The 17,135-nt window shown below is 36.1% G+C and overlaps 9 protein-coding genes across 9 annotated transcripts; 3 read left to right on the forward strand and 6 right to left on the reverse strand.

The window, feature by feature from the left end:
- Positions 1 to 21: 21 nt before the first annotated feature.
- Positions 22 to 1,471, reverse strand: SOCG_00747 (uncharacterized protein). Its single transcript, XM_013163167.1, has 2 exons — positions 1,219 to 1,471; positions 22 to 1,166 (listed from the first exon to the last, which is right to left on the reverse strand). Exons 1-2 carry the CDS (start codon positions 1,231 to 1,233, stop codon positions 231 to 233), a joined length of 951 nt encoding a protein of 316 aa, XP_013018621.1. The 5' UTR covers positions 1,234 to 1,471; the 3' UTR covers positions 22 to 230.
- On the reverse strand, positions 1,411 to 4,014 carry SOCG_00748 (uncharacterized protein). Its single transcript, XM_013163168.1, has one exon. The coding sequence runs from the start codon at positions 3,186 to 3,188 to the stop codon at positions 1,602 to 1,604; it is 1,587 nt and encodes a 528-aa protein (XP_013018622.1). The 5' UTR covers positions 3,189 to 4,014; the 3' UTR covers positions 1,411 to 1,601.
- Positions 3,329 to 5,225, forward strand: SOCG_00749 (WD repeat protein). Its single transcript, XM_013163169.1, has 5 exons — positions 3,329 to 3,623; positions 3,670 to 3,743; positions 3,798 to 3,904; positions 3,950 to 4,722; positions 4,768 to 5,225. The coding sequence occupies exons 1-5, from the start codon at positions 3,580 to 3,582 to the stop codon at positions 4,778 to 4,780; spliced, it is 1,011 nt and encodes a 336-aa protein (XP_013018623.1). The 5' UTR covers positions 3,329 to 3,579; the 3' UTR covers positions 4,781 to 5,225.
- SOCG_00750 (minor serine/threonine protein phosphatase Ppa1) lies at positions 4,809 to 7,022 on the reverse strand. The gene has a single exon (XM_013163170.1). The coding sequence runs from the start codon at positions 6,179 to 6,181 to the stop codon at positions 5,249 to 5,251; it is 933 nt and encodes a 310-aa protein (XP_013018624.1). The 5' UTR covers positions 6,182 to 7,022; the 3' UTR covers positions 4,809 to 5,248.
- SOCG_00751 (phosphoric monoester hydrolase) lies at positions 7,023 to 8,011 on the reverse strand (the record flags this gene model as incomplete). The annotated part of the gene is made up of 4 exons (XM_013163171.1): positions 7,023 to 7,569; positions 7,615 to 7,687; positions 7,862 to 7,900; positions 7,969 to 8,011. 4 exons carry the CDS (start codon positions 8,009 to 8,011, stop codon positions 7,023 to 7,025), a joined length of 702 nt encoding a protein of 233 aa, XP_013018625.1.
- Positions 8,012 to 9,126: 1,115 nt separating this feature from the next.
- On the forward strand, positions 9,127 to 10,119 carry SOCG_00752 (inner membrane protein; the record flags this gene model as incomplete). Its single annotated transcript, XM_013163172.1, has 1 exon — positions 9,127 to 10,119. One exon carries the CDS (start codon positions 9,127 to 9,129, stop codon positions 10,117 to 10,119), a length of 993 nt encoding a protein of 330 aa, XP_013018626.1.
- Positions 10,120 to 10,292: 173 nt separating this feature from the next.
- Positions 10,293 to 13,303, reverse strand: SOCG_00753 (zinc finger protein). The gene has a single exon (XM_013163173.1). It carries the CDS (start codon positions 13,097 to 13,099, stop codon positions 10,376 to 10,378), a length of 2,724 nt encoding a protein of 907 aa, XP_013018627.1. The 5' UTR covers positions 13,100 to 13,303; the 3' UTR covers positions 10,293 to 10,375.
- A 90-nt stretch (positions 13,304 to 13,393) lies between these two features.
- SOCG_00754 (sphingosine-1-phosphate phosphatase) lies at positions 13,394 to 15,239 on the reverse strand. Its single transcript, XM_013163174.1, has 3 exons — positions 14,985 to 15,239; positions 14,143 to 14,890; positions 13,394 to 14,085 (listed from the first exon to the last, which is right to left on the reverse strand). The coding sequence occupies exons 1-3, from the start codon at positions 15,162 to 15,164 to the stop codon at positions 13,772 to 13,774; spliced, it is 1,242 nt and encodes a 413-aa protein (XP_013018628.1). The 5' UTR covers positions 15,165 to 15,239; the 3' UTR covers positions 13,394 to 13,771.
- Positions 15,240 to 15,339: 100 nt separating this feature from the next.
- On the forward strand, positions 15,340 to 17,004 carry SOCG_00755 (carrier with solute carrier repeats). The gene is made up of 2 exons (XM_013163175.1): positions 15,340 to 16,179; positions 16,233 to 17,004. The coding sequence occupies exons 1-2, from the start codon at positions 15,775 to 15,777 to the stop codon at positions 16,716 to 16,718; spliced, it is 891 nt and encodes a 296-aa protein (XP_013018629.1). The 5' UTR covers positions 15,340 to 15,774; the 3' UTR covers positions 16,719 to 17,004.
- The last annotated feature ends 131 nt before the right edge of the window (positions 17,005 to 17,135 follow it).

Here is a 17,135-nt window from a genome sequence, read left to right on the forward strand (position 1 = left end):
TCTTTATTTAGTAGTCCTCTGTGATTAATTAAATAGTTAAAACTCAAAAACTGATGAATTGCGGGTATTGAATTGTTGCACATTAGTATTAATTACCCAAACTAATAAAGTATTTTTTCTGATTTTTCATAGAAGTATTGTACTTTTCCAGTGTTTTAACATTTTTTCGTAGACGCATTGTCAACCTCAATTCATGTATTTTCAGAGGGGTCTGATGGTTTCTCAGTTTGTCACAATTCATCAGAATACTTTAAAGTATCACGAAAAAAAGAATTATAGGTAGTAGGTAGTTGTAATTCATTCCCCTTTGATATTAAGAAATCGAGCATTGTTAAAAGTTCGTTTTTTTTCAATAGTTGATTTAACGGAACGTTACGGAAGATTGACTTTGTGTGACATCCTACACGATAAAACCTTGGAGTGTTAAACCGGGTAAAGCTTACATACCTTGATATAGGAAGCTTATTAATAATCTCCATATTCTCCGAGAGATATTTCTTCCCATACTCAAACTGGACCTGATTGCTGGTAGGATTCCCCCGACAAGAATATAGTGTTTCAAGAGCTGCAATAAAAGGCAATGTCGCTAAATCTAGCAGCTTATAAACAAGTAGATCTTTGTAGGGTATATAATGTTTCTTCACTTTCTCTGAATTGAAAATGAAACTGACTAAATCTGTCGTCTTGTAGAAGTCTTGATTCATAGGATCAAATTCCTCTTCTTGTTTCGTTAACAAATCATATCTAAAAGGGAAAGGGACCTTTGAAAGATAAATTTTCCCACCTTTATGCTGTAAACCAAAACGTTTCGTAGTCAATTCATATAAAGAAACTCTTGTAAACCCTCTTTGGGTTAGAATCCGAATCACTTTTTCTGTAATCATATACGGCTGATCAATTAAAACAATAGACGTTGATTCATTGATTTGGTTTGCGCGTAATGACTCTTCTAATGCCTTTGCTGTTTCATCCCATCTGCTAGACAGAAACAAAGCTGCGTTTGGCCGTGGCTTGTGTCCTTTCACAACATATCGTTGTCCAAGTGAATTCAATTTTTCTTGTTTTTTATTCAATGGGATATTCTTTTGTTTCTGGATATCTCGGACGGTATTCTTTAGACTATTTCTTAACACCCATATTCCAGACCTTTCAAGGTTTTGAATTCTCTATTCCATTTAGTATTTAGTATGCATTATAATGATAATGTAGAAAGCTTACAGTAATCAAGCCCATATACAATGGGTTACTTTACAGAGGATAGTCTTGGCTCTTGGTTGGCGACGATCTCGTGTAGCCTTTGGATTCTAGTTCACAGAATCGATAGTTACACACAAGCAAGTACTATTCAGATATTTGGTGAGATAAAAAAACGAGCATTGTGATAATCTGGCTCTACATATATTGTTTTGTTAGTAGGAAACTCTAATACTTCGTTCATCGTTGTACTCTGAAGAAAATAACAATTAAACTATCATAAGATTAATAAATAAGCTTCTAAAACAGTATAACTCTGTTATATATATGCAAAATTCTAGTTTTCCAAAACTGAAAGTCGGAACCACTATAATCCAAAAAAAATAAAAAATCTCAAAAAAAGCTATTCAGTAGTTGTAGCTCCCACTCTGATGATAGTTAATGTAACTACGGTTGTTCATGGGATAAGTATGAAGCGCAGGGTTTGGAGTTTTACTCCTGTAGTCCACAGCTGTTGGATTGTAGTAACCAGAAACATAAGGTGGCCCCTGTATCTGAGGAAAAGCATTGGTACTTCTCATACGATGATGATAATATGGAGAATAAGAGGATGAAGAGTTATTTTGATCGTTATAACTTTCAAAATCGCCATAAAGTGGTGCTGCTTTAATGTTTTGCATTTCCTTCGATGAATATTCTGCAGGATGATAATGCTGTGGAAAATAGGATGCATCCCTATTGTAGGATGCAAACTGTGGAGGAGGCCCCGAACTTCCAGGAGGAACACTCATAGATTCAAAAGTTGCAGGATAAGGAGAATGCATCCTTGTCATATTCATTTCGTAAGGATAATAACGAACACCGGTAACCTCAGAATTATAGATAGGTCGAGACAACCCAGCATCAGCGGGAACGGAATACACTTCGTTGGAAGGTAAATCCGGAATACGCCGTATAGTTGTATGTGAATGATTCATTTCATAAGGTACCCGATTCGAACTATATGCTTGTTCAAGCTCCAAAGGTTTTGACGAACTAGGTAGTGTCTCCGAAGAAGGGGGTCGAGGTGATAACTCCTCGTCTTTGACGGTAACGTTTGCAGATTCATCCTTTAAAGATGAAGAATAAACATTTTTTGATGGTTGCTGAATAGCTGCTGATGGAGGTGGCGAAGGAAATTTAAGATGTGTTGGAACTTTTTCTGCATTTGTAGAAGACAAGTCATTCACCGGTGAGTGAATATGTTTTAAGCTTGGAACAGAGAAGCTAGGAACACGTGGAGGTGATGGAGCAGAGACTCTAGAAGGTGCAAACGCGGACATAGGAGGGGACGGTATGTCAGAAGCAGATTGCGAGTCTTTGTGAGAGGAAGCCTGCTTAACAGACTGCACGTCTATTTGTTCAAGACTTTTACTAACAAATGATTGAATTTTAGAAGATTCCCTTTGCTGCTCAATTTTCTCAGGCTTCCCTGTTTCGTCTGAAGCTGATTCTTGACACGGCATATTGGAAAGATCGGGTAATCTCGAAGGTAAAAGAGGTGATTCTTCCATATGTCCTTTTTCTATATTATCGTCCTTACCATGCTTCTCTTCTTTGCTTAAATCTACGTGTTCTCGATTCAATGTCTCCAATGATCCCTCACTTTTTTGTACTCGAGATAATCCCAATCCAGGAATATTTGTAAACTCGCTAGAGACAGGATTTAATTCCTCTATTAATGGAGTCTCGCTTATTGATCTCTTTGAATTAGAGGTTTTATTAACCTTTGGTTCTGCATCCTTCACATCCAAGCTGGTATCCTCTTGTAATGTAACGCTTTGCGAGTGTTCCCTCTTTTTACTTCCATTTTTTATAGAGGCCGAAAGCTTCTCCTTTAAGAAATTCAACTTAGCTTCTTTTGGTACCTCAATCTGGCTATGTTTACCTTCCAAAACTGTATTTCGAAAAACAATAATTTTTTCGAATTCCCGTTCCCACTCTATGGGATCCATTGATCTTGATAAAATTAATTATATATGCCTGTATTTTTTGGATAATTATTTATTCGTTTTTCTTCCAGAGGCTCTTACCAAACCCTTAGCTTCATCAAACGTAGTTGTTCATAGTGAAACACCGACGGTTCTCTCAAAAACTGCTCTTGTCAATTCGATTACCATATACGAAAAACAACAGAAATTGTGACCAATTAATCTTTTATTAATACTAAGTACATTGAAACCATTCACCGGATTTCTCACTGCATTGAATTTAACTTAGGAAGATATACAATCCTATGAAGCAAATCCGGGTGCTTAATGGTGTTACACATAAAAAGTATTCCTGAGTTTTCAAATCCTTTTAATTCCATAAATTTTACAAGAAATAACTTAATTTGTCGATATTATGGCCCCCATCGTATTACATTGTTCATGGAACCAGGATCAACGGTGAGTACCTCGTCGAAGATTTATCATTGACAAATCATTCATTTAGTTTCCTCTCAGTTGGGACAGAAACGGGACTTCAAATTTATCAATGCGATCCATTCACTTTACGCTTCTCGAAAGGTAAGATTACGGCCGCAAGACAGCAGTTTTAGGGTTGATGATAATGTCTATTAGAAACATACGGTGTTGCTCTATGCGAAATGCTTAATCAATCTTCGCTTGTTGCGCTTGTTCAGGTGTCGCCTGCATCTACTCGATTACTTAAGCTCGTTGATATAAAGGTTCGTTCACTCAGAAATATATTTTATTAACATAAATGATCTTAGAAAAATGTTGATCTTTGTAACATGTTCTATCCTACTCCGGTACTGAATGCACATCTCACTATTACTCGTTTGGTTGTAGTCATTAAGGGAACCATCTATGTTTACGCTCTAAAGAATCTAAATTTGATTAACACTTTGGCAACAATTTCTTCAAACAAAATTGCGTTCTCTTCGAATGAATCGTTTATTGCTTACAATTCACCGCAAGTTCCAGGGCATGTATACTTGACTTCATTGGAGACGGCGATGCCCATTACACTGCTATACTGCCATTCAAGTCCGGTACGATGTATTGAATTCCACCCAGATGGACATGTAATAGCCACAGCATCCTCGAAAGGTACTGTCATACGCATTATGTCAACATCAACAGGGGAAAAGATTTTGGAATTGAGACGTGGCTATTTGCCTGCATCTGTAGTTTCGATTGCTTTTCATCCAAAAGAACCATTTTTGGCTTGTGCCTCCGAAAATGGGACTATTCACATCTTTAAATTGTCAAAACAAAGCATTTCCGAAACTAATCATTCTCCTGATTCTTCAGTGAGTAGCTCATCCAACTGGTCGAAATTTCTGAAGTCCAATGTCACTAAACCACTGGAAGCTGTAAAGGAGTTTGCTACAGCAAAGATACCGGAGTCGTCATTTTCCGGAAAGATTGTCTTTTGTTCGTCAAAACCTCACGTACAGGTAATCTCTTACAGTGGACAATACTATCGCTTTGTGGTTGATTTTAAACATGGTGGAAACTGTGCCATGCTGGAAAAGTACATGTTAGTTGAAGGAAGTATTGTAAATATTTGCTAACTATTATTTAGACTTGATGAATAAATTATTACGGTTTACGGAGCGCTTATTGGTAATGAACTAAATATTCTTTACAAGCGGATTTTTTATATGAATAATGAATTGTCATGATACTAATGTTTATCTCTCCTTGTCTTATTTAGACATGTCTTAAATGTCACGATGATTATGTAGCTGTTGCAAGGAGTCGGGAAATATACAACACATCGAAATCAGAGGTTCGTTCAATCTTTTTTTAGAACTGTAAAATTGGCTTTTTATCTGCAAACTTCCTTTTAGACTATATTACATGATGTGTCTCAATTATAAGACTAGGCAAATAATATCACAGATTATAAGAATTACGTGTACTAGTTTCCTAGTATACACTGTCGGTTGGAAGCTTTGTTTATTAAATAAAGCATGAAGAAGAACAATTGAATAAATTAACAACGAGTTGCCAAACACTATCATAAGGTCATAGGGGTAGGGGTAAGAGTAAGAATAAAAGAATTATAAAAAGTAATCTGGTGTCCTTCTTGTAACTCTCAATTCTTCTTTTCTAGGAGCCGTTTCATATTGGATGAAGGCATAATTTATATGGTCGTCGATCCCCATGATAGCTGCTTGATTTCCACAACGATAGCAATAGTTGGGTGCCGAGAAAATCGTTACTACATTATGGCTATTTGTCCAATTGTAGCCCTCCATTACTAATTGATGAGCTCTGGCAATCAAGTCCAAGCCATTGTTGTGATTGAATGTTTCGGCGATATCTGGTCCAAACGTGTAGCCAGCACCGCGAGGTGAAATTCCCCATCCGGGACGATCCTCCGGATCTGACCATAAAAGATCACATATGGGGCCCTCGTGTGGTATTTCTTGGATACGGTCAAGGATTCGGATATGATCTAAGGTATCAATGCTAGGAGATAAACCTCCATGCATGCAGAAAATTTTGTCTTCTATTAAGGCTGTTAAAGGCAAATAATCAAAGAGATCAGTAAAGCATTGCCATATATTGGCATTGCCATATTTGCGAAGACATTCATCATAAAATCCATAAACTTGAGTAATTTGCCGAGACTCATGGTTACCACGAAGAATGGTAATGCGGTGAGGAAATCGTATTTTGAGCGCTACGAGCAATGAGACGGTTTCTACACTGTGGTATCCCCTATCCACATAGTCACCCATAAATAAATAGTTTGTATCAGGAGAATGTCCTCCAATATTAAACAGCTCTTGTAGATCATGAAATTGTCCATGGATATCACCACATACAGTTACAGGGCATCGTACACTTTGCACATTCGACTCATTAGCTAAGACACCTTTGGCCAATTCACACATTTGATAAATATCATCTTCAGAAAGAGGCTCACATTTCGACAGCTGCTCAATCCAGCGGTCTATATCAGCTCTGGAACCGGTTAATTCTGACATCGTTAAATCAATCGTTAATGCAAATCAAACGCTGTTGCTGAATAGATCCAAAAATAAGTAAAGAAGTCGAACGTATCAAGAACTATAGTGGTTTTATTTAATTGAACTATATCGTTGCTATTGAGATTGTTTCTTTTTTTTGGGAGCAGACCACTAGTATCAACCTCTCTTGAAACTACGTCTGAACGTTCCCAAACAAAAAGAGACGGAAGATGTATACCTTTTGATCAAAAGATATATAAAAGAGAGCTCCTCTGTTTTCTTTTAAAAAGCTGACTACTCTTCAGCTAGTTTTTGGTAAAGGAAAAGAGTCAAGTGACCACTTGCTGAGTAACGGAAGAATGATTCTTAATGGTAAGAAACGTATTCATACACAACTGTTGTTGACGGCAAGAAGGTATTGAAATAATAGAAAAGAAAAAAATTAAAATAAAATAAAGAATAAAAGAAAAGAAAAGAAAGAAAAATAATTATTAATAATAAAAAAGCTTTGGAAATATAACCCAATTTCCATTAGTGGGATGGTTTCAAATTCAGTAAGTAAATAGGAAAGCAAAACATCACTAATTCGTCTAAAATACGGGACTTAAATAGCAAGGCTTGTAGGTGGAAGTAGTAAATGAACAGAATTTCATATATATATTTTATAGAGTTTCTGTTATGAAGTTATCGTCTTTGGTTTTCGATAAAATACTCAGCAGGTAGCTATGCTGCCTTATTTCAAGATTCTTGAGTTTTTTAAGTGGTTACATCTCAGCCTAATGAGTAAAACTACGTTAAGCTAAACAATTTCATTTGGGTATCAGTGAATTGTATAAAATGAGCGTTTAAAACGGAACGATTAGGCTTTATCAACGTTTTCGGACTTGAACTCAATAAGAGCTTTGTGAATCTCAGCGAACGTCTCAAATTCGGTATAGGAAACGTTCTCCCTCTTGCAGTAGGTAATCAAATCACGACCCTTCTTTGCATATAAATGCTCAGTTTCTTTGGCGGCACTTAAATCAGATACACCATCTCCACAGTAGACCATATGAGGTCGCTTTTCTTCAGGTAGTTGAGCATAGGGGCGTATGGTAAGGCTCTTGTCGTGACCGAAATGGGTATCGTCATGATATACTATATTCCAAGTGCCATCTTCATGAACATTGATGTCATTGGAGACAATTTCAATTTTGGTGGCTTCTTCCTTGCCCAAATATTGTTCTAAAAGACTGCGAATGAAGGGTTCCATTCCACTAGAGAGAATGACCAAACGTACACCTTCTTTTTTACACCATTCATAGAAAGAAGAAAAGTCGGGATCAATGGCAACGTTCTTCTTTAGAGTTTCAAGAGCTTCTTCATACTTCAAGGGTACACTGTTGAGCATTTGAGCAAATCCATCACTAAGAATTGGTTAACATATGTAATATGAATCCATTGTCACATACCGAAAGCTGAGTTTTCCTTGGATGATTTCTTGGTTCAACTGAACACGCATAGCTTGACCCATACCATAGTTATCTAATGAAAACAATTAGCTTCTATCTTCTAAAATAGCACTAAAACTTCTTTGTCACAAAGAAGGCTCTCTTGTTTTAGACATGTCAAACCGTGGACTTTACATGTGCACGTGTATAGAACAGATATGCCTACAAGGAAAAGCCTTTTATTTCTTTCCAATTTTAGACTACTTACCAGTCAAATAATCATTTGAATCTTGTTGAGTGATGGTACCTAAATGTTAGGTGTGAGCTTCTCAACATCTGATTTAAGAATCGTTCTTAGTATATCTGTTTTCATACCGTCAAAGTCGCTGAAGACATATAACTGTTTATTCGCAGGCATAATATTAAGTAAAGAATTTTGTCTTGAAACTGTTTTGTAAGATCTTTTCTTTGTTTGGAATATGGTATGTCAGAAGAGACAACCACGACCGCTATAAAGTGTTTGACAATGGAATTTCGTAAGCTGGATATTCGATTCTATAACGAGAGAGGACGGATTTAGAAAATCTTGAATACCTTTCCCTATTTTCTTTTATTTTCTTTCATTTATTTTGTTTTGTTTTGTAATGTTGTAGATTACTATTTATACAACTCAGCCGAAATGTTGCATAACCTCTAAAAGATCAAACAGGATCAATAAGAAATTCTTTGGTTTTGGAATTGTTAAATATGAAGAAATCGAACTAAAACTTTATGGGTTTAATCTCTGGATGAAAAGGGAAAGGAGTCATATCGTTACATTGGTTGTAGACATAGGCGTACAGATTCAACAGGTTAAGTAATTTCCCTTCTTTTTTCTTTTATTATCCTTCGTATGCATAAATTGTATAAGAAAATACTCCGCTTACCTGTTTAATTGCTACAGTTTCCTTGTAATGTTTTAAATTTAGAGAAAGCTTTCCTCTCATGCTGTCAAAAGAGATTGAACGCCAAGCAATTATTGTCGATATATCATTCTCACCTATTCCTAAATATATCTTTTCGAAAGAAATAACGGCTTTGTTTTCTGCAGCTATAAGTGTTCTAGCGTTAAGTAATCTCAGGTAAACGAAGAAGTCGGCAACAAAAGATCTAACAGGCAAAAAGAAAACATGCTAGAGTTATACTAACAGATTACACAATGAAATAGGGAATTCGGAAGCTTTCGTATACGAAACGAAAGCTATGTGTAAATTAAAATCTTTAAATTACCCGTTGATCTCAACAGAATAAACAACGAAAGTTTGGTCATGTTTGCTTAAGTACTATACTTATCGCATAATAATTTTAGAGCTGTTTCAACGATATTTTTCTGATAATAAGCATCAACTAAAGCAAAAACCTTCAAACAGCATCAAAACACTTACCTATTCTATACCCACTTGATCTGATAATTTTAACTACTTCGTTTAGCGACTACGAAACGAAGCCATATAGAACTCGTTCATTCGAACGTTCAAGTAAATTAGATACATTATGAAAGTGAACTGGAATGGTGTAACAAATGCTTTTAGGCAGTTTTCTTTCAAACTGTCACCTACTAGTTCCGGAAGGGAAGCATTTTCATTTCGAGAAGCTATGCTACAAGCTAGTCGAAGATTAAATGAGTTTACAGGTTACACAACCATTGAATCTTTAAAGAAAACTGTTGTTTTACGAGAACAGCAACTAAAGGATCTTCGTAAGGTAGCGAACGATGCCCGTAGAGCATACCTAGAGGCTGTCGAAAGGAGGTCATCCAGTCAACGAGAAGTGAATGAATTGCTTCAAAGACGGAGCAGCTGGTCTTCGACGGATCTTGAAAGGTTTACTAAATTATATAGAGAAGACTATTCCAATAAGGAAAATGAGAGCCTTCTTCAAGAAAATGTCAAATCTACGGAGGAAAAAATTGAGGATGCACAGAATGGTCTTGTGCAATCTATCCTATCTCGGTATCATGAAGAACAAGTATGGAGTGATAAAATTCGACAAACAAGTACTTGGGGTACATGGGGACTTATGGGTATTAACGTTCTATTGTTCATTGTTGTCCAACTTATACTGGAACCAAAGAGACGGAGACGTTGGGTTCAGGAGTCCATGGAATTTGTTGAGAAGGAAAATAAAGATAAAATGGAATTACAAATTCAAAAATTATCTGACTTGGAAGAGAAAATATCCGAGGATGTCGCCAAATATGGTTCGCTGAATTTAGAGAATTCTTCTAAGACAGGCTCCCATTCGCAGGAACCTTCGTCAAATTCTTCACTTTTGTTTCAATCTCTTCAAAGAATACCATCCTTGGATTTTTCGTCTTTCAAATCCTTTACTGATTCCATCAAAGCTATCGTACGCTATATATTTTCTCCTTCTGATGTCGTACAAGTTACCCATAAACAACTTTCTATGCTTATGACTGAGTTCGCCTTAGCCGGAGGAACGATATTATGCTCAATTATGTTTTTGGTTCGTCTTTCAAGGCATTAATGATCGCTTTGAATTCATCAACTTCGTGCTCTTTTATTGGGTTAGAAAATATAACTTTCTACTAATAATCTTTATATTGTTTGGTTCCGCTTCATATTTATTTTACACAAAAACGACTTCATAGTGAATTTCATATAATTCCATCCTATCTTTCCGCTACAAGTTAAACATGACATAGTTTTGGATCGGTGGTCTCGATCATAAATAAAATAAATATTTTTTAAGTGTTCGTAAAAAGTTTATCGTTTCTATAAAATCACAACCATTGACAGCGTATACATTCATCTTCTATACATCGTAAATGGTAGGAATGTCTACATCGAAAATGTACCATTGGCAATTCCAAATCAGTATTGCAGGCAGAACATTTAGACTCCTGAACAACAAACGCAGTCGTTCGTAGATCGGAAAGTTCCTTGTTTAATTCTAAGATCTCGGATTTACCCATTTCGATGCCTTTCTCTTTTTCAGAAATCTGGCTTTCATACCTGTTTGTCGCATTTTCTATGGCTTCTTCAATCATGCCCAGAGTAATGGCGTCTGATTTACCTAGAATTTCTGCAAGCTGAGTAGGTGAAATTAGTTGATGGTTGATAATATATTCTGTAACCTCCTTTACTTCTTTCGCCCAAGGCTCTAAATGACTTGTTGAGGCGAAATAGTTAAGCATCATAATATATAACTCACTTTGATCTTCTCCGTGAGCATGAACCATTTCCATTGCACGGCCAACATCGTCATGTTTACAAAATGACCGAAAAATATCTAGTGTTTGACCAGACTTTCCCTGTACAAATCTAACTCCGTCATCGAATTCCAGAATCTGTGAAATTAGGAAAGTAGCATTCAGATCCAAATGCTTTTCTGAATCTTTTAATAGCAAGTTAGCCTTTTCTTTCCAAACTCCTTGAGCATTTTCATCTTGTAAAAAATGGGATTCTCGAATGTAAGCTTCGAAAAGACAGGTATTTATATGTGTTTTATATTCTTCAGAAACATATGGCAAAACGGCTTCTAAAAACCGTATTAACTCAGAATTATGATTTAAAAAAATGTGAAAACATGTCTGAGGATTTGGAGCAACGTATGACTCGTCCGCTTGAGATTCTTCATTGTCCCCTTTTTCTTCGGTTCTTTCCGAACTTTGGTCGGCGGATATAGATGATATACCAAATGGAGTAGCATTAGCATAAGGAAGAAGAGAAAGGTAAGCTTGTCGCAATGATTTCTCATGTTTTGTTTGGGATTTTGTTTGAGTGCTTTGCTTGGATTTATGATTATTAGAATAAAATGATATAAACAGATCAGTTGTTTCCTTGGGTAAATTTGAAAGCAACACTCGACCGAAACGAAGCAATAACGGCAGTAACCTAATGGGAGCAATTTCGTACATATAATCCAAAATTTCCGAATATTTCTTTTCCTCTAAAAGGACGTCGATGACTCGCTCATGATTGTTAAATCGAGAACCAAGGTGCTTAGCTTCTTCAAGAAAACCAGATCGATGACAAATATCAAACGCCTGATTAAATGTAAACCCACCTATCTTGATAAGTTTATTAATCCCCTTCAAGTTTTTTGTTTCAACATAGCACGAAAGTAGAAGTAATTTAAGATCAGAATTTGCCAAATCGTTTCGCATAAGTGCTTCAATAAATCTTACTAGCTGATCAAGACGCTCTGCTTTGAGAAAGTCTAGGCAAACGACTGGTATATTAACTGATCTAATCGCTTTTATGTACCAATCCATTGATAAAGAGTAATCCCCCTTACGAAATAAAAAGCGTGCGTATTCTATCATCAGGCTTTGAAGAAAGGATGAATCCATGTTCTTCTCTTGAGAAAGGGAAATGGCCAAATCAAACATCGTTTTTTTACTAAGCATGGAAATTTCATCATTAAGGTCAATTCTTTTTAATTTCAGTAAAGAATTGACTGAAGTCAATATTAAGAAACCTTCGTCTATGGATAAAATTTGGGCAGAAGGATCCTTCAAAAAACCTTCCCAAACAATTAATTTCCTTGGTAAATCTATTAGAAGTAATCGAGAAACTGATGTTGCCAAACGGTCCCCTTCTAGTCCTGAAATAGAGTTAGAAGAAGACAAGCTCTTTCTCGAATTAGGTAAGCCGCTTACAGATGGATCTGTTATCGCTGGTGAATAAAGTAAAGCTAATATTGGACCTTGAGTTGCCAAAAAATGCTTTTCACCTGGAAATGTAAAACAAACTTTGTCCTGCGAGGGAAAATAAAATGTAAGACCATCAGACCGAGAACAGATGAACGAAGGCGAAGTAGTCGTAAGAGTAGAGATATTTTGTTCATTATATCCTGAAGAACAATTGATGGATGTGCCCAATGTATCCAAAGTTGTTAAGTTCTTTCCTTTAATTGAATAAGTTTTGTTAGTTGTGGATACGTAAAGGATTAAATCCTCTGATTTATGAAACGCCAAGCTAGTTACAGGTTCAGATAGCTTGAAGTCAAAAGCAATACGGAGTCCTCTTTCACGAAAAGGTGTTCCATAAAATGTTAAGACGTGTCCTCCAAATCCACAAGCTAAATATTTATCCGTTAATGATTCAGAGACAGCCACTATTGGATGTGGTTGTTCATCAACTATAAATTTGTTGGATGATACAAGCGAAAACTTCTTTTCTGAGGAAATATCATCTTGTAAGCATGAAAAAGCGTAAATGACTAAAAAGCTTGGACCATCCTGTTCACCAAAATTGTAAAATAAAAGAAATCGGTCATTGTCAATCCAAAGTATTTGCTGGATAGCTATTTCATGTTCCAGATTGATTACTTGCTTTACCTCAAAGGAAGAATTGTATAAGGTTACCCTTCCCGAAGTGTTGCAGGCTAATATTTGATTCCCGAAAGACGCTACAGAGACGTTTGTTCTACTAAGTGTTTGGGGTAATTCATATTTTTGAAACAGAGTCACTCGTTTCCAAGATCGAATAAAGGTAGTCATGATTAACGCCTATTTTAGGCAAACGATAGAATCCTGAACCTTTTAAAACATAAATATACGAATATTTGTGTATAACAAAATATAATTGGTGTCTGGTCGTGATAATACAAGAAGTATTCTTTAGAACTGTGAGAGGAACATTCAAGAAGTGGTAGCCGGGACGGAATTATCCTTTAAAACTATTTAGCAAATTTACAGCTCAAGTTATTTTGTTATAATAGAAAGGTTTAAACTTCAACAAACATATTATTTTCTTTAATAAAATTACCTTGATATTTAGGCTTTGAATATCAATGGCCCTTTAGGCAGCAAAAGTATTTTCGCTAAAATACGTGAAGTTGAAAAGAATTAAATTAACAAAAAGAAGGCTATTCAAAAACAATAATCCTATACATTTAGAAACTAAACCAACGACGAAACCAAAAACCCACAAGGAAGTACGCAACGAAAAAATCATAATAACAAGTCGTAAAAGAAACCGGATGTGAGTAGCAAATAAGGATGGCCTTTTGTAGTCTCAAAAGAAAATAAAAACTAGAAAAACAAAGTAATGCGGTTTATATCTTCCACTGAGTCAATATAAGCAAAACAATTAAGCTCGCTCTCTGTAGGAGATGGATAACAATATAACAAAAGATAAGTCGAGAATAGAACACATTAAAAAGAATTGAATCAGATTTTCCACCAGCGAAATAAAATTGGAGCAAAGTAAGTAGAAAGAAATCCAATTCCTGCATAAATAACGATTCGTGCAACTGTCTCATAGTCAAAGCAAACAGTTTTAGAACATAACTCGTGTCCAGACACATTACCCAAAGGTGTCTTAGTGGTACCTACTTGGTAATCCGAACCACAAGCCGCACAGATCCCTTTTGGCGCAGACGGATCATTTGGTTGGTCATCTCTAAACATCTTATAGATTGATGGTAAGAGCGACAACGCCGCTTGTTTAGCGAACGACCTCCAGAAAAAAATCATCGTAACACCTAATAAGGTTAGCAAAGGTAATAACAATAGATAGTAAACAGAAATAGGAGACATACCAAAAACGATTCGAAGCATGAAATGCAAAAGGAAAGTTGCATCTATATTTTTAATTAAATAATTTATAGACTCCGGAGACGAAAGCCATGTCCCTAAATCAATTCCCATAATTACAGCCACAAAAGAGATACTATCATCAATGCATATACAATTTTCAGCAGGTAAGGGATGTAGCCATATAAGGTATAGCGAAAGCGCAACGATGGTTATGGGTACATGCACGGACGAGCTAGTGTTTACGGAATGGAAAATATCCGCATATTTCCATTGTATACATGATAGACAGATTCCGATCAAAGAACCAACAGTTACGTCCATAAATCCATGCATGCCACAGTACAATCGACCCAAGGGAATTGAAAAAATGTAAAGAAGGCTGAGAGACAAAAGTGCGTAAAAGCAGGTAGGAGAAATGGATTCTTTCATGCTAATTAGCATGAAAATTGAATATGATCCTGTGGAGACTGCATTGGTTGTATGTGTACTTGGAAATCCATATTCAAATTCGGCATCAGACGACAGTGTCAGTCGGATTAGGGGTGGCGACATGGGTCGCGGTAAGCAAAGAAAGTCTTTTAAAATGCCACTGAAGTAAACACCGGCTGCAAACAGCTGTGTAATGTCTAGTGTAAAGTTGATACACCCGGACCAGAAGAAGATTGGCAATGCAAGCATAAAGAATATATGAGTTCCAAGGGTAGCGCTGTAACAAAAGTACTTGTCAAGCCAAGTTCTTCGTAAACATGACTACATAAATATGTTAGTACACTGCCTCGCAACATGTTGGTGAAAAGGAAAGAAACAGTTCTTGAAAACATTTATTTCCAATTTAAGTACATACCTGGATTCTATGCAAATATACACTTTCACTGCGAACGTAGGGTAAGAGAAACTCTCGCAATTGGTATCGCAAGCTTCCCTTTCCAAACAATTGACTATAAAATCCTTGGCTTTTAAATCCAAGATACTTTTCGCCCATCGAACCGGTACTAATTTGCTCCACAGTATTCGAAGGATCCATGCTGAATCAGCATTTAGATGGGTTATCCCAACTTTGGTTTGTTTATAGACTGGAACAATCTTTGTCACGTATCTGCACGCAAATAAGCAAAACGAAAAGAGCACTGCAAGCCACCTCGTTATTTAGTTCACTGTATTGCGTTAATAAACAAAAAAAGCAAAGTACATGATGTGTAAGATTAGAAGCTTTCAAATACTGACATTTAGCTAATTATTATGTTTAAAGCAAAAAAGGATATTCATGAAATCTTAACAAAGGGGATTTCTAACACGGTCATGGAAAAGCATAAAAATTTGGTATAAGCAGCTGCAAAAAGCATGGAAGGAAAGGAAAAATAAGCTAAACGGTTTTTATTTCCATTCTCGAAACTTATTACTGGAAATCACTGTTAATTTCGATACAAAATTTCATGAACTAACACTCGAAAGGGAATGGGAAGCGTCCCAGGTACCCATATGAAGAGAATAAATCGGTGCGTCGAAAAAACTTGCTTTTGATATTTGTTTATTGATTACAAAATTTTCATTGTTCTTATAACAATTATATCATTAATTTATGACCAAAGCAGCTTGCTGTTAAACAAATATTTGGCATTGTAATAATTGAACATATGTCTCAATCAGCCAGCGCAGTGGAGCCTAAACAGAAAAAAGTAAGCCATTTAAAAGCAGGTGCTTTAGGAGGATTTCTGTCAAGTGCTGCTCTACAACCTTTGGATCTATTAAAAACGAGATTGCAACAAAGTCAACATTTGCCTCTGCCACAAATCATTCAAAATGTAGTTCGAAAAGAAGGAGGAATCACGTCCCTATGGAAAGGAACGCTTCCTTCCATCCTCCGATCGACGACTGGATCGTCATGCTACTTCTATGTTCTCAACTGGATGCGACGGTATAACCCTCAGAGCAATTCGTCCAGCTTCAAGAATACACAAAATTTTTGGACAGGCGGATTATCTCGAGCGATTGTGGGATTCGCCTTTATGCCGGTAACTGTCATTAAAGTCCGCTACGAAGTAAGTCAAATGAAGGTTATTTGCTTTCTTTTCACATATCTAACTTTTTTCAGAGCAACTATTATTCCTATACCACTATTGGATCTTCTATAAAAAGCATTTGGAAAAAAGAAGGAATCCCTGGTTTTTTTCATGGCTTTGGTGTAACGGCCATTCGAGACGCACCTCATGCTGGACTTTATGTTTATTTTTACGAATTATCTAAAGAAACGATTCACAATCTTCTTGGACATTTTCACGAAACCCTTCCTGGTGATGTTCTTCATAACCCTTACAACAATTCAGTTAATATCGCCTCCGGAATGGTTTCAGGGATTATAGCTACAACAATTACAAATCCTTTTGATATGCTTAAAACCCGTGTTCAGTTACAACCCGAACTCTATAAAAACTTCCTTTATTGTGCAAAACGTGTATATATAAACGAGGGCATTTACGGTTTCTTAGATGGACTTGCCCTTCGAGTTCTACGAAAATCTGTTTCTTCGACAATTACCTGGTCTGTTTATGAATGGGCCATGCATCAAAATGATACGTAAATACCTTTTTGTATACCTTTCTTGGAACGAAACTAGTCTCTGTCGCACTATGATAGATTCACGTAATAAATATTTTTGTATGCATGTAATTCCCTTTTGGAATGACATATTTTTTTGTCGTTTTTACACTTGTTGTTATTTTGAGATTAACTACGGTACCTTGTACTTTAAGACCTGAGTAGCTCACATAAATATATAAATTTTGAACACCTTCTTATAAGATTAATCGCGTTTGGTTTAATTTGTATCCTTTATAACATTGGTGTAATGACAGTTTTCAACCCCATTCTTTATAAATGACTTAATATTCATTTCCTCCTTGTTTCCTATGAACATTTTACTAAATGTTTACAACCTAATACATGTCTTCTAGTAGCATAGGCAAAATTACTGAATAACTCATACCACTTGCACTAC

The sequence above is a fragment of the Schizosaccharomyces octosporus genome (assembly GCF_000150505.1).
Source record: "Schizosaccharomyces octosporus yFS286 unplaced genomic scaffold supercont6.2, whole genome shotgun sequence".
Classification (NCBI taxonomy): Eukaryota; Fungi; Ascomycota; class Schizosaccharomycetes; order Schizosaccharomycetales; family Schizosaccharomycetaceae; genus Schizosaccharomyces; species Schizosaccharomyces octosporus.

What these genes read in the sequence shown, in the direction of transcription:
- SOCG_00748 (XM_013163168.1), bottom strand. Translation starts at nt 3,188, where the DNA reads ATGGATCCCATAGAGTGGGAACGGGAATTCGAAAAAATTATTGTTTTT.
- SOCG_00749 (XM_013163169.1), top strand. Translation starts at nt 3,580, where the DNA reads ATGGCCCCCATCGTATTACATTGTTCATGGAACCAGGATCAACG. An exon ending in CACTTTACGCTTCTCGAAAG is followed by an intron (nt 3,744 to 3,797) that starts GTAAGATTACGG and finishes AATGTCTATTAG; the next exon opens with AAACATACGGTGTTGCTCTA. An exon ending in TTAAGCTCGTTGATATAAAG is followed by an intron (nt 3,905 to 3,949) that starts GTTCGTTCACTC and finishes AAATGATCTTAG; the next exon opens with AAAAATGTTGATCTTTGTAA.
- SOCG_00750 (XM_013163170.1), bottom strand. Translation starts at nt 6,181, where the DNA reads ATGTCAGAATTAACCGGTTCCAGAGCTGATATAGACCGCTGGATTGAG.
- SOCG_00753 (XM_013163173.1), bottom strand. Translation starts at nt 13,099, where the DNA reads ATGACTACCTTTATTCGATCTTGGAAACGAGTGACTCTGTTTCAAAAA.
- SOCG_00754 (XM_013163174.1), bottom strand. Translation starts at nt 15,164, where the DNA reads ATGGATCCTTCGAATACTGTGGAGCAAATTAGTACCGGTTCGATGGGC. An exon ending in TATATTTGCATAGAATCCAG is followed by an intron (nt 14,891 to 14,984) that starts GTATGTACTTAA and finishes ATATTTATGTAG; the next exon opens with TCATGTTTACGAAGAACTTG. An exon ending in CATGCTTCGAATCGTTTTTG is followed by an intron (nt 14,086 to 14,142) that starts GTATGTCTCCTA and finishes TAACCTTATTAG; the next exon opens with GTGTTACGATGATTTTTTTC.
- SOCG_00755 (XM_013163175.1), top strand. Translation starts at nt 15,775, where the DNA reads ATGTCTCAATCAGCCAGCGCAGTGGAGCCTAAACAGAAAAAAGTAAGC. An exon ending in TCATTAAAGTCCGCTACGAA is followed by an intron (nt 16,180 to 16,232) that starts GTAAGTCAAATG and finishes AACTTTTTTCAG; the next exon opens with AGCAACTATTATTCCTATAC.